At 32.0% G+C, this 14,162-nt stretch overlaps 1 protein-coding gene across 2 annotated transcripts in view; it reads right to left on the minus strand.

Moving 5' to 3' along the window:
- Window positions 1-11,376: 11,376 nt before the first annotated feature.
- LOC141452674 (metal cation symporter ZIP8-like) overlaps window positions 11,377-14,162 on the minus strand; it is a 29,290-nt gene continuing 26,504 nt past the window's right edge. For both annotated transcript variants that reach the window (XM_074125059.1, XM_074125060.1), the window contains exon 8: window positions 11,377-11,702. In XM_074125059.1, coding sequence (XP_073981160.1) covers window positions 11,550-11,702 — 153 coding nt within the window. In that variant the 3' untranslated portion in view covers window positions 11,377-11,549. The remainder of the gene's footprint in view (window positions 11,703-14,162) is intronic.

Raw genomic sequence — 14,162 nt, forward strand, 5'->3', positions numbered from 1 at the left:
GCTCTTAAATTAAAAAGAGCTTGAAAGTGGAAAACCTAGTAAAAAACGAAAACTGGGATCTCAAACAAATATGTGGGATAAATAAAACTTAGGATAAAAAGGTTTTGAATGTAGCGTTAATGGATGTATGTAAAAAAACAGATTAGACCCATGTATGAAAAAGATAATAAAAATATGAAATAAAATGAAAAAATAAATAACAAAAAATAGAAATTGACAGTTGTGGATAGTTCCCACAGGGTTAAATAATTATTGCGTTTCTTCACCATTATTCAGATCATACATGATTACAGATAAGACATCGTCTTAGAGGTCACAATATTACTTTAAAAGAAATTGTCCTTTATTTTAAATTTTTTAAAACATTAACTTAATTCGTTGTTTCTAACCAAGAAATTAAGAGTTCTCTCAATTCGCCAAATTTTCTATTCTAATTCTATTTTTGTTGATTAATAAAACATTAATTTTGATTTTGTCAGTAACATAATAACACTGGTATTCGGTCCCTATATGAACGATCTTGTTCTTGCCTTTAAACAACCATCAAACCAAGTGAGCTCCCTGGAAACTGGTTCAAAACTTAGTGAATGAAAATTCATGAAATAAAAAGACACTTTTCACTTTTAGATGGAACACACAACTTTCATAGTAAGTGAACATAATCATCGGCAAGGGAACACATGGTATCCGACACACGACTAAAAGTAGAATACCTAAAAAGAACGATTTAAACTACTGTCACTACTGCTTGGAAGAAGATCAAATCTAACGCAAACATTGCAAAAGATTAATTTACCTAAGTATATTGAAACCTAAGTTGACATATGCTATTGAACCATTGGGCTCGACCAAGCTTTCTAATTTCCGTCGGCACCAGTCCTTCCAATCACAAGTTCTAAGAACTATTGCTAAATGCTCCTTATATATGTCACATTTATCCTTCCACGATGACCTCAATTTCCTTTTCTTTCCCATGTAGTTAAAAGTTCGCGAGTGTTATATCTAATGGTAGCCAGAAGGCAAAAAGTTAATGTTGTCGTTAATTGTTATCCTTTCTCATTATTGTAATAATTTACAGATATAATTGGAAGAGTTCTTTTCCAAGTCAAATGTTGTAAAACAAAACAAAAAAAATCTACCAAATTAAGTATTCTTAGTAATCCCAACCCAAGTCAGATGACATAAAATAAGTAAAAAATAAATAAAAATGGAATTAAAAGTTACTCCTTCAGGCGGGCTTAAAGTACAACTACCAAATTAAGCCCTTTTACTGCCGAAAGTTAGATGGTTTGTCCTTCTTTCCAGATTTCCATAACATTTAAAGACTGCTTCACTTAATTTAAAAGTTTTTTGAGAAACTAATCCCGGCCGTAAGATTGGCTTATGAGTTCAGAACAGCTGCAGTTGAAAAATGCAGCTTTGGATGATATTTTTTTCAATTTGAGGGTGATAAGAGAACAGTGTTAAGCATCACAATTATAAATATTTAAAAAAAATGATGCGCTTTGTTTCTAGAATAAAATGAGAAGGATATCAAAAAATAGAATAGTATTGTTGGACACCATTGTATTCAAATGATGTTATTACTGGTCAGAAATGGAATAAGGTTACACAGACATTTATGTCCAGGTTAACATAATTTATTTATTTTTTACCTACCAGATAGTTTCGTTGAATATAAATTTTGTTTGTTCCCATGAATGGTTCTAATTTGAATATCCCTAGGGAGAACACCCTTCTAAGGGACAAGAGATAATCTAGGAGACTATATCTGCTTGTCCAGGCAACGGCAAAAGTTGTTTTTTGTTTTCTTCCGCACTATAACTTAGGCAATTTATAATTAGCCAAGGTTTCTTCTATAACCTGTTTTATGTAATTGGAAATATAAATACATAATATCCACAATTGGAAAAAAATGTGTCAAACACTTTGGAGTGAGTTTGCGGTAGCAATAAACATGGAAATGCATTTAATAAATTTATATTTTGAAAAATGTAATTGTAGAGTAACTTTTCTGTAAAATCATACCTGATTTTACGTCCCCAAAGGGGCTATGCCATCGTGGAAATTCATATAATAAATATTTCTAAATTGCAGTGTTATTAGATATTAGCACAACAGTTTAATCTCGACAATCAATACATAGCACACTGCAGTATCGAATAATCCATGATGAGGGCACACATTCATAGCGAAACCTATGTTGTAGAATGTAGAAGAAAGACGAATGTTTAAGGCCTCTGACCACGTTTCAAAACATAAAGCACAGTTTAATGAGCAACACACATGTGTAGCATGTACTATTTAATTAATTTTTGAGAAACAAAACTTTATTTCAAAAATAGAACAGTTACTGTACCTCGGAGGGAAAAGGCACCATGTCCATTTTTTCGATTTTTCAGATTTTGGCATCATTTTACAAATTTTTTGTTGCTCTTTCTACAGGTGTAAAGCACTATGTCCTAAGTTTACTATTAAGCGATTTATGTATTTTTAAAAAGCACTATGATACTTCATTGCTTAAGGGTAAAAGGCACTACATGGGCATAAATTTTTTCACAATGGAGATGAAAGTAAAATATTTTAAAATATGAGAGTTAAAGTGGCCGTACCTAATGTAATAATTACGGTGAGAAGTACAGGAAAGAGTATAACCGGAAAAGTGGAACAAAAAATGAATTTGGAAAAATATCTTTATTTGGCTCCCCTGTAAAATTTACTTTTTGTAACATGGTGCCTTTTCCCTCCGAGGTACAGATGTTACAAATACAATAAAACAATTTGTTGGGGCTCATAATGGATCTGGATTCTACAATGATAATTGTTGGCTGAAGTTTAAAACCAACATTGTTAACACTAAAGTAAACAATAAAAAATTAAATTTGTTACATCAAACAACCAGCGGGTTTTCCACAATTGTTAAACAGTAGGGCCGACCAGATGGTGGAAAATGTTTAAACAATATTCCCTGGTTTTCAATTTTACAGTTTTATAACCAGACATTGGTTAGGTGGATAATTAAAACATGTAGGTGTAAGTACCAGAAGAAAATAGACCGTACAGTGCAAGGATGTAGTATTGAATTTGCTGGTATAGCAACATCTTTCGACCTATCTAGCTGAATTTAAATTGTTTATATATTCTCCTTTTTTATCTTTTAAGTAAACCGCAGTTAAATCAGATCCTACCAATTCAGTTACTTTCTGTCCAAGATGGTTTCTGAATAGTTTACCCCACACTGGGAATATGAATACACATTAAACTGAAATACAACATTGAATACCCATCTCAATTTCTATATTAATACAATCGGTAACCTCTTTTCACAAAAGAGAGGCCATAGTCCTTAAATTTATCTTATTTATTAATCTAGTGTGGCATCTGCAACTTGGACTATTTAAAATCACTTATAAGTATTTGTTTGGGCGTCATTTTTTTCAATCTTTTGGGAATAAAGTGAAAACAGAAATATAATGTACGTAATCTACTTCGCTGTACTAAAAAAAATCCAATATTTACTTGATATTTGCTATAACTATTCCTAAATAAGATCTCAGCCGGGCCTTTAAGAAGCCCCAAAAGTTTTTTTCAAGTTTTTGAATTTTAGCCGACCATCAAATTTTTGGAACTATCTTTTACTTAGTGCGATCAACTGGATTTTAAGTCAATCGGATCAATAAAATCTTTTTCGTTCAGTTATATGAGGACTTTTTGGAATACAAAAACATCTTGACATCTGTACTTTACCGCAAACAATTATCATTAAATTGATAAGCAGATCCTGCAGTGAAGAAAAACACTATACAAAATTGTTGTTGTATATAAAAAATAGATGAGAATAGTTTAAATCTTTCTGGAAGTACCCCAACGTTGTACCAAATGCAAGATAAGTAGTGCTATCTATGAGAATTATGTAGTACTTCTTTCCGATCAATGTTTCACACTAATAAGAGACTTTCGTTAACCAGATGAATTATTTGTAATGTAACCAACCAAGTTATAAAACCAACATTTAACAACCATTTATTTAGAAAAAAAAAAATTATATCCAACAAGTAGAAATTTAAAAGAAGTACAATAAAAGCAAAATATTAGGAAATTAAGATTTGAACTATTTTTTTCTGCGTTTTGTAATGCTCGGATCCCTTTACACTTTGGGTACTAACTTCCTACACGTAAAAATAACTTGTGTTGCAAAAAAAAAAAATTCTTAAAAAGAGGGGCGGGGACGAACATTTTTAAAAGTTGAATGTTGAAAATTGAAATTTGCGGGTGAATGGCTTGAATGTCGAGTTCTCTGTGCATTTGTATGTTCCTAGTAAACTACAGAGCATTCAGTGGAATTTATCGAACTTTATTTTGAAAAGCCTGTAGTTGTTTTCTGCAGTGTTTTGCTGAAAGCTTCAGAAAAATTCTGAATTTAACAAAGAAGTAACTTTTTTTTAGTGCGCCAGCTGACAAAAACTATTAGCGCTCTCCTTCGGTACTGCCGAATGCATTCTCATTTCTTCCAACAAAGTTACTTTGAATGTTCTGATCGACCGTCATGATTCAGCTGACATTAACTTCAACGTTATTACGTCATTCTAATAATAATAATAATAATAAATTGTTTATTAGTATTTCAAAATACACACATAAAAGTAATTTTCTCATTTTTAACATTAAAGCATGGACTTCTCGTCCGTCTGCTTGAGTTGCACTTTTAATTACTATTCCCTCCCGACCAATAACCAAAATTTAAAATAAAACAAAATAAACAAAGAGATACTACTTTTCTTTTATAAAATTGAAACTTAATACAGAATTAATAATTATAATTTTCTATTAGAAACTGTCTATATCTACCAGCGGAGGTACAGAATTTATTTAAATTAGCCCAATTCTTACCGTTCAGGTATTCTAAAAATTCCGCCCTATCCAACACTCTCTTGCCAAAATATGCAATTCTAAATCCGACCATTATGGGACATACAGCCACATAATGGTAGACATCTTCAATTTCTGCTCTATTACACATAGAACACAGGTATTGTTCATTTGTCCGCCCTATTCTAAAATTCAAATGCATCAGTTGTCCTCTAGCTCTAAACACATTTTTCATTAACTTAAATGAATGCTCATCTGAGATATAATGGTTAGCCCCTAAATCAAATCGCAATTCATTATATATGCTGTGATAAATAGATCTTCCAGCTTTGGTAAATAAATCTTGTTTGAATTCTGAATCAATTGCATTTAACAATCTCTCCACATCACCACCCACCTCAATATCACCACAATCATATTTATTGCAAAGGTCTCTAAACGTCTTATTAATCACTTCCTGTTACGTCATTCTATTAACAAATTAACTTCCTATATCTTTGAAGGGATGGCACCTATTCACCTCGTCTTGCAACCAAAACAGCATTTTCCCATCAACGTCTTATAGGTGTATGGTTAAGGAATTCGGTTCGCATATTCTCTCTTAAGATGGAGAAGTGCAGTTCCTTAACCTGCCGTTCTTCAGATCATTTCTCTTAAGATTCTGCCTGAATTAGGAAATTAAGAATGTAGTCATAGGTTTTTAACTTGCTATTTTTGTTTTAACGTGCAGTTGCATCTTTCTAGAAAATTCACAGTTGTAACTAGGTGAGTTGCCATCACATTTATACATTTAATATTTTTCTATTTACAAAATTAAAAATCGGCCAGCTCACTAAGAGCTTTACACATATTGGATACTATTCCTAATGGAGTTCAGTCCTTCAAAGATCTTGATAAAGTCTTGTTTCAGGCTATTAGATGTTGTAGGTACATCAAGGTGATAATGAGATACGGCCTGGATGTGGGTGAGGAAGAAGTTGTCTGAAAGTTTGGTCATGTGAGTGTGAATGGCTTGAATGTCGAGTTCTGAGCATTTGTGTGTTCCTAGCAAACCGTGGAGCGTTCAGTGCAATTTATCGAACTTTATTTTGTAAAGCCTGTAGTATTTTTTTTGGGCATTGGCTTCCGCCATACAGCCCGCATCGTCTAGGTGCTTATCACTAGAATATCACTCACTCTCCATTCTTACCTACAAATACATTCGCTTCACACGTTCATCCCTCTACTATATACAACTATTTACATAAACTACAGCTAATGGATGGATCAGTACTCTGTATTCCTGCCATCCTTATAGCGTAACCGAAATTAAAATCACGTAATACTTCTCTAATCATTTTCTTGCATTCATTCTAATCGGCTATAACTTTTAAATAAATTCATATTTCATTGTTAGCTCTGCTATAGATTTAAGCAAATAGATGTTGGTGGAGAATATTATGTCTTCGTAGCGTAATGGTGCATCTAAATACCTGTATATGTCGTCAAACATTCGTTTCCTTTCTACTACATAACGTGGACATATCCATTATTATTATATGTTTGAAATTCTCCTCCTCATTTCAATCTACGCAAAGACTGAAACAAGACTATCAAGATCTTTGAAGGATTGAACTCCATTAGGAACAGTATCCAATATGTGTAAAGCTCTTAATGCAATCTACGCAAAGAGGAGAGGACCTTTTTGTTGATCCTGTGAAGATACGACCCGCACACCGCGTGGTGTGCCTGTAGTTGTTTTCTGCAGTGTTTTGCTAGCTGTAATCCAGACTAGGCCGGCGAATGTTAAAAGAGCTCTAAGAACTGTCAAGCAGAGCTTTACATTGCAGGAATGTATGACTGGTATGTTAAGCCAAGAAGGGAGAACAATTCACACGTTTAAAATTCTACATCCAAGTACAGGATTTTCAGCGTCAATAATAATTCATTTAAATTTGGAGCTTTCACATGATATAAATTGGAAACTTTTTCATCTCGTACTAACTTTAGCACAACTCAGAGGAAAAAAAAATGAACAAGTTTGAGAAAATGTGAAAAGGATTTGTTTACATAAAAAGGCTGATTCATTGAATGTATTTTCTTTCATCTTATAATGGATTATCACTTTTTTATAAGTGTCCTATAATTTATGTATAAAATGCGAATCGGTAATTAATTCTTCATACTTCTGTTGAGTTTTTAACAAATTAATAGAACTACCATATTGTAAAAAATTTCACTGAATGATTTTAAACCACGTTTATAAAAGGTAAAAACAACAAGTAAATTCAGAGTTAACTAAAAAAGAAAGAACTTATATTTAATGTGTTTGAGGAAAATTCAATCAACCATGAGAAAACAATTTCCATTTTCACTTTAGCGAGGGAAATTTAGGTGAAAACTTACTTATCTTTTTACAAAAACTTAATGAATTTTTTTTTTTAATAATTGTAACAAAGTTTTCAAGGGATCTTTCTTGTTATATTATCAAACACTATCTGATTTAACTCTTTAAAAGATACTCTTATAGTTGGGTCAATCTTGCTATAAAAAATGAAAAATCCATCTCATAACACAGGATAAATTTAGGAATTCACTTCTATCTGATGTTCAATATCTCATAGTATAAAATCTTAAAACTTTAGCTTGGGTTTACGTACTTTACTATTAATTTCCCTTATGTCCACTTTTAAAATTAAAGCACGTGCAAATAATTCTACATAGAAAATTATCTGTATCACCAACCATAGTTAAAAAGATCTTTTTAGATCATAGATCTGTTAGAAATCTAACAGTGAGCCTTCTCAATTTAAGTTTATAATTTGATATAAATTAATTATTCTATCCAAAATCTGGGTATGATTTTTATGATGTTTTAGATCAGTGAGTTGAACAATAAGTATTCTTGCTTAAGGTTAGTTCTTAGAGGCGCAGTACAAAACAGATTTTGGGAAGTAATTAAGTATTTGACATGATCGCAACATGAGAAAGCAAAGAATTGCGTTTTTTGGCGCAAAGGTAGTTTTAAAAAAATACTAGAGTAAAAATCCTTTCTTTTAAGGGCTCACTTCACTTTATATTTTGTCCAATCAATGATCCACTTCAACAAACTGAAGATTGTTAATGATGTCATTGAGATTTCTCTCTTTCAAGTTATTACTGGTTGATTGAAGTTATTATATTATCCTAAAAAAACAACAAGGATTCTACAATATTATAAAATATATATATATATATATATAAAAATACAAATCGCAGTAAGACTAAGTCAATAGTATGTTTCAAAAGATTTTGTTTGTTTGTTGAAGACTGAGCAATTTATAATCTAATTTTGCAGCTCAGGTTGGAGAGTGAAAGCATGGCTGATTTTGTAAAGAAGCACGACTAAATACAAGAAACTCAGAATGCCATAGATAGTAATTATTTCTTTATTTATGTACATATTTGTTAAAGATGTATATATTTGCTTTTAAAACATACATATCTAACTATCCACCAATATTTTTAAATTTATTATATAAATATTCAAAATGCCTTTATTGTCGCCTTTTTGGTATTGATCCAATCCCATTTTTCCAATCTGGCAAGGCCGCCTGATCCAGTTATAAAATTCTATTATCTTTATTGAACAATAACTTCAAGCCTAATCAGTTTTTCCGAACAAAATTGATTTAATAATTTATAATGAGATCTAGACTCACAAAGAAAAATAATCAGAAATCTTTCTTAGAAATGCAATTCTTCCCTCAAAACATTCACCTTGATTAATAATCCTCACACCATCCTACAGTCTGAAATCCATCACAGACAGATTTATAAACTTGTCTCACTGTATTATCTAAACTCCAAATACTTTCAATCTGCATTATACTTTACGAAGCTTTGAACATTCCTCAAGGTACTGCGCCATCGACTCTACACATGCTTCAATTCCACACTGAGCCTGCTGAATTATCTTTACGTTGAACAATTGGCGGGTCATTGCTGTATGTCCAGCAATCAATGCTTCAATGTCCTTTAGATCTTTCTTGCTTCATTTGATCTTAAAAAAAAAAAAATCCTTAGGCTAGACATTCTTAATGAATGTCTTCAATCGGGTGCAACAATTAAGTTTGCACCATCTTATGTCAATTTCTTGTAATTCCACTCTCTGGCTTGACCTTTACACACTGCTTGAGCTACATGAATTCTTGGTGCAATTTTGTAGGGAATATTAAATATCCTATTCGCTAATGGTTATATCACTCATTAGAATGCATTATTACAATAACACGAAAAGTAGAAATGTTAATTTTTAGTTGAGCTGTTGTAAACAGCAGCATCTTCGCCCCCTTTCTGAAAAAAACTTTTGTAGATTTTGTACCTCTTTACCGTCAATACCCCACTTCGATCAATACCTATGTTTAGAATGAACACATTCATTTTAAACAAAACTTCAGATAACATGAAAAAAAAGAAACTTTAAAACTGAAGATGGTTCATTGAATACTGTTTCTTAACTGCATTGTGCCATCATAGTGATTTCTTTTTTCACTCCGTCCAAGAAATTGAGGATAAATATTTACATGGCACACTACAACTGGCAGTTAATTAACTGGTTGTTTATTGACAAAAGTTAGGGACATTTTTTTACAAAATTCAGAACCATAGATTGCTTTTAAACGCCATATGTAAATTTTAAAAGCATAGGGTATTAATGTTCTCGCTTGATGTAATTAATTTAATCTGCTTTAATACTCTATTGGTTTCCCATACATAACATCAGTTTGAGATAATCGCTTACTCTCTCACAGTCTCTCTGAATTAGCATTTTAGGACAAACAGCTGAAATGAATTAATGAATTTGTGAAACAATGCTCTTTCCATCGAATACCAAACAAAATTTGGTTTCAAAATCATGAATAAATTTGTAGATACAGATAATATTTCGGGTAAAAGGAGAGACTTCCTTACCGTTAATTTTTTAAATTTCAAGGTGATAGTCTGTAACTTGTTAAAAAATGGTTCTATATCAGCCTTGAAATAGAATAGGTATAACAAAACAAAAAAAAAAACCTTTAATTCATTCGTTTTTATACTTCATCTTCTAGAACCAGCCTCTTATTTCTTTCCTTCTCTCTTTTAGACCTCCATTCCAAGCTGCAAGGAACTTTACCTTCACAGTTCGCTATAAAATCATTTCCTGCATATAAGTTTGCCTTCTTTTAAATGCTGGCCTTATTTTTAAACTGTTTTGGCTCTCAAAACTTCACTTCAGATTTTCAGCAATTTCTTTGCAAAAAAATACACTAATCTTCAATATTTGTAGAACTTCTGGAAGTCCAGAACGCACTGGAATATACCAGAATGGGCCAAATAATTCTTCTTTCTTACCTGTTTTGGATCCTCGTCGACATTCAAAGAATGAATCGTTTTTGTATAAAGATATTTGACTTCCACTTATAGAATCCCACTACTATTGTGTTGCCAACACAATGGCCGACTCCGAATGGAGTTTCATTTTCCATGCAAGGTTGTTTTACAAAAACCTATATCGTCCATAGTTCAATTTATATCCTACTAACAGTATCTCAGATAGAAAGTGAGCGCGTTCCTCTCAGACAATGACAGCAACCTCCAGTGCTAACGCACCACCTTCCAGGCGTGAAAGACTAACTGTACGTATTTACAATACTGAAAACTCCGCGAGCGACTGTACTGATTAGTGCTCAGTATCAAAGCAATCAGAATAACAAATAAAGAAATCGCGTCTGTTTTTCAAGCGGGGCTCAACATACAACTAACAAAATAAGGCGCTATAGGAGACGGCGGAAGCTCAAACTTTAATTTTCTCTCACAGAACTTGAATTTGAGATCTTCCACTTATCAGTCGGCATTCGTCTACAACCAAGCCCGTCTTCCGCTCAGAGTAACTACTTCTTAGATAACTTCTAGAGACTTGCTTTTGCGGATATTCTTCAGTATGATCTTCGTTAACGGTAATTAATTGGTAACTTATTAACTTTTGAATTTGACTCGACTTTATATTGTAGAAAGTTCCCTCCTTGATTATCGCAAGAATTAAATGCTGATCAATATGAATAGAGGATACGCGTTCTTCATTTTTCTGGTTTCCTACTGGATCTAACCAATATATTCGGCCTTGCTGGCATTGTTACCCACCAAGAACAACCAGTCCACATTGCTTCTTCCTTGGTTGTTTCCTGTTCTAGTACTTCTTGCCGCTAACAGCTCTCTTTCCTGCATCCTTTACCCGCATACCTGCCTTTTAGGCCGCCAACCACTTTGAGGGGAAGTCTTTTCTATTCAAAGAAATATTTTACCTCATAAATTAGGGCTTGACACTAGATCAAGATAAATAAGCTTCACGTAATTGAGCTTCTGTTTTTTAACTTACTGAGGTAAGTACGATTAAATATTAAACTCCACCTCCCATTATTTTGTCCGAGGCGTAGCCACCTTGTAAACTAATAAGAATTTTTAAGCAATAATAATAAGGAAAAATAAATAGCAAAAAATACAAGAAAGTAAAGAACATAAATAATTAAATGATTTTGCTTAAATTTTTAACTAATAACTTAGAAATAACAATTACTTTGAAAAACACTAGATCACAGACAATTATTTAAGACACAAAAATACATATCACATTATTAGTAAATATTGTTAACATTATCACAACCAAAAAAAAAAAGAAAATATTACAATCCAGTGATGAAATCATTATGCCTAGTTATAAAGTAAATAATTGTTGCGCCTAAAAGGATGCCTAAATTTTGTAATATTATGTAAATAAGACAATACGGCTTTCCTTTCTTCAGCTGATCTTTGAGCATGCTCTTCAGTTCTGGGATCTGTTTTAGACAAAGTAAGAATATTGTTATTAATTAATTGTTCAAAAAGTTTTCTCTTAAAAATAAAAAATAAAAGGATAGAAAAAAAAAACTAAAGTGCTAGACAACCTTAAAAATACACTCTTAGTTGGTTATATTGAGCATGTCAAGATCCCATTAGGATCGTTAGAGATGTTATTGGAAGTCACGAAGCGGATAAGCGGATCAAAGTGAGTGAACTAGTTTAAGTGGAATTTAGATTAACAGGATTTGGTTATTTCTAGGTTATAAAAGGATCCAGAGGTTTTCTATGGATATTTAAATCTGAAGTATAATGGTTGGAATTTTAGGGTATCAACTAGTAGCAAAGAATAATCTTCTTTACAAAAAGTTCAGTACGACTTTACTATTGCGAAGTTTTAAAATTGTTAGTAGCTTGAGTTTTAAATCATTTTTTTGGTGATTTAACTCAGTTGAGAAATTTTTTTAAAAAATGTGCACAAAAGAGGAAAACTGGAAAAAGAAAACATCCCTGAATTATCTTAACAAAAGACACTCCTCATACTTCCCACTTTCAACTCACATTGAAAATAATTTAAATGTATTAAATGATTGATTATATTTAAAACAATTTTTTTTAAAAAACGGAGCTCCATTATAAATAACTGCACAGATTGAATAATCTTTCAATGAAAAGGATAAAGCTGTTTTCCTGGATTGTGCGGGGTTACTATGGAAACCATACCCTCCGACCCAGTAACCAGTCAATTTCCTCTACGTACTCGTATAAGTCTGAAGCTAGCGGTTTTCTATATATCAGGTGGACGAGAAGTAATTTCCAATCCGACTGTAATCTTAATTTTATAAAAATTTTAGGTTTCGTTGATCGTTATTATAATTTAACAATAAATTTTAGAAAAAGAAATTCACTTTTTCTCAAATGTAGTTGAAAAAATAACAGTATTAATTCGAATTTTTTATTTTATAAGAAATAACGATTTTAATGTAACCGACAAATTAAGTATGATGATTAAATTATGTAAACCCACAAGGAGAACCCAGATTTAATTCATTTTGTTTGATGAAACATCATTAACTAATTACTTACGAATGTAAATATCAGAACTACTTCCTAATTTCAAAAACATTTTTTTAACACTCTGCAATTATAAAAGCACATTAGTTGTGATATTATCACATATATCATCTTAGCTATTATATGTGTCAAAAGATAGCAGCACTTCTGATTTTTATTCTCGAATTTAGTTGTTAAATTAAATATTTGTTAGGGTAAATAGGGATTACCCAATCTCGAGGGATCATGGCTTCTTTGTGAGCAACCAAGCTAAACAACACAAACAATTACAATATCTTCTAACGCTCACGCGAAATGAAGATTATTAATATGTAGAACTATTTGGGTTTAGCGAAACCCATAAGCAAACTCTAGCTTAACCCAATCCAAAGTGTCATAAGACCTGTGCCAAAGGATAACACCGAAATAGGTTTCTGAGGGCACCAGTCGCTCATTCGATAAGTAAGTAGCCTTATTCTCTTGGAAGTAAAGAATTGGTCGGGAGAAAGAATTGGGAAGTGGTAGTTCATAACTGCAAACTCCTGGCTCCTGCCTAGCGCATCTCTGCATAACCAGGGTAGTTACCAAGTATTGGAAAAGAATACACTTACCTAGAATTTCTTAGTCTTTAATTTGGGAGTGTTTCTTTTTTCAGAGAATATAGAGAAAGAATTGGAAGGGAGGTTGAAATGGCACCAAGCGGTGGTTACCCTAAATTGCTGGCTCCTACTTCTCTTCAAACTAATTCCCTATCCTACAGACACTTCTTGAATTTTTCATCAGCTAGGGATGCTGTAGGGTGAGTGATTCCATCTTTTACCAATGCTTTAAATGAACTAAATAAAAAACATATTTTCTCCTTATAACATTCAACGTCTTATGTCGAGTACCTATTTTAGATGCAGCAGCGAATTATATGTTACTCTTAAAAAATATTTTCGAAAGTTAACGCTTTAATTGTATTGTAAAACTGGAGAACTTGTATCTACGTACGCATAAAAATGTAAATTATTGGTCTATTGACATTAAATTAATAAATATAAAAAGGTTTATTACAATAATAAGCAAATGGGATAAACATTACCAGTATCGCTCATTATAATTAATTAACTACACTAAATCAACATACACAAATATTTATTGATATAAACTAAACGTATATAAGACTAAATATTAATAAAATTCATTACACGCCAAACAAAGTAGATTTGCTTGTTATTTCCATAACGAAAATAAATCACCAGAGGGTTACCAATTTCCTCTACTCAGAGATTTGTTACTGAAATTATACGTAGAATCAAACGTCATCTCCATCTAATATAAACTAAATATTTACTGAGCTTCTATAAAGTGAATTAGTAAATATTGGTAGTTTCATTAACTTTATGGAATTATCATTAGAATAC

The sequence above is a fragment of the Rhodnius prolixus genome, unplaced genomic scaffold (genome assembly GCF_049639745.1).
Source record: "Rhodnius prolixus isolate KJV_2025 unplaced genomic scaffold, Rpr scaffold_3, whole genome shotgun sequence".
Classification (NCBI taxonomy): Eukaryota; Metazoa; Arthropoda; class Insecta; order Hemiptera; family Reduviidae; genus Rhodnius; species Rhodnius prolixus.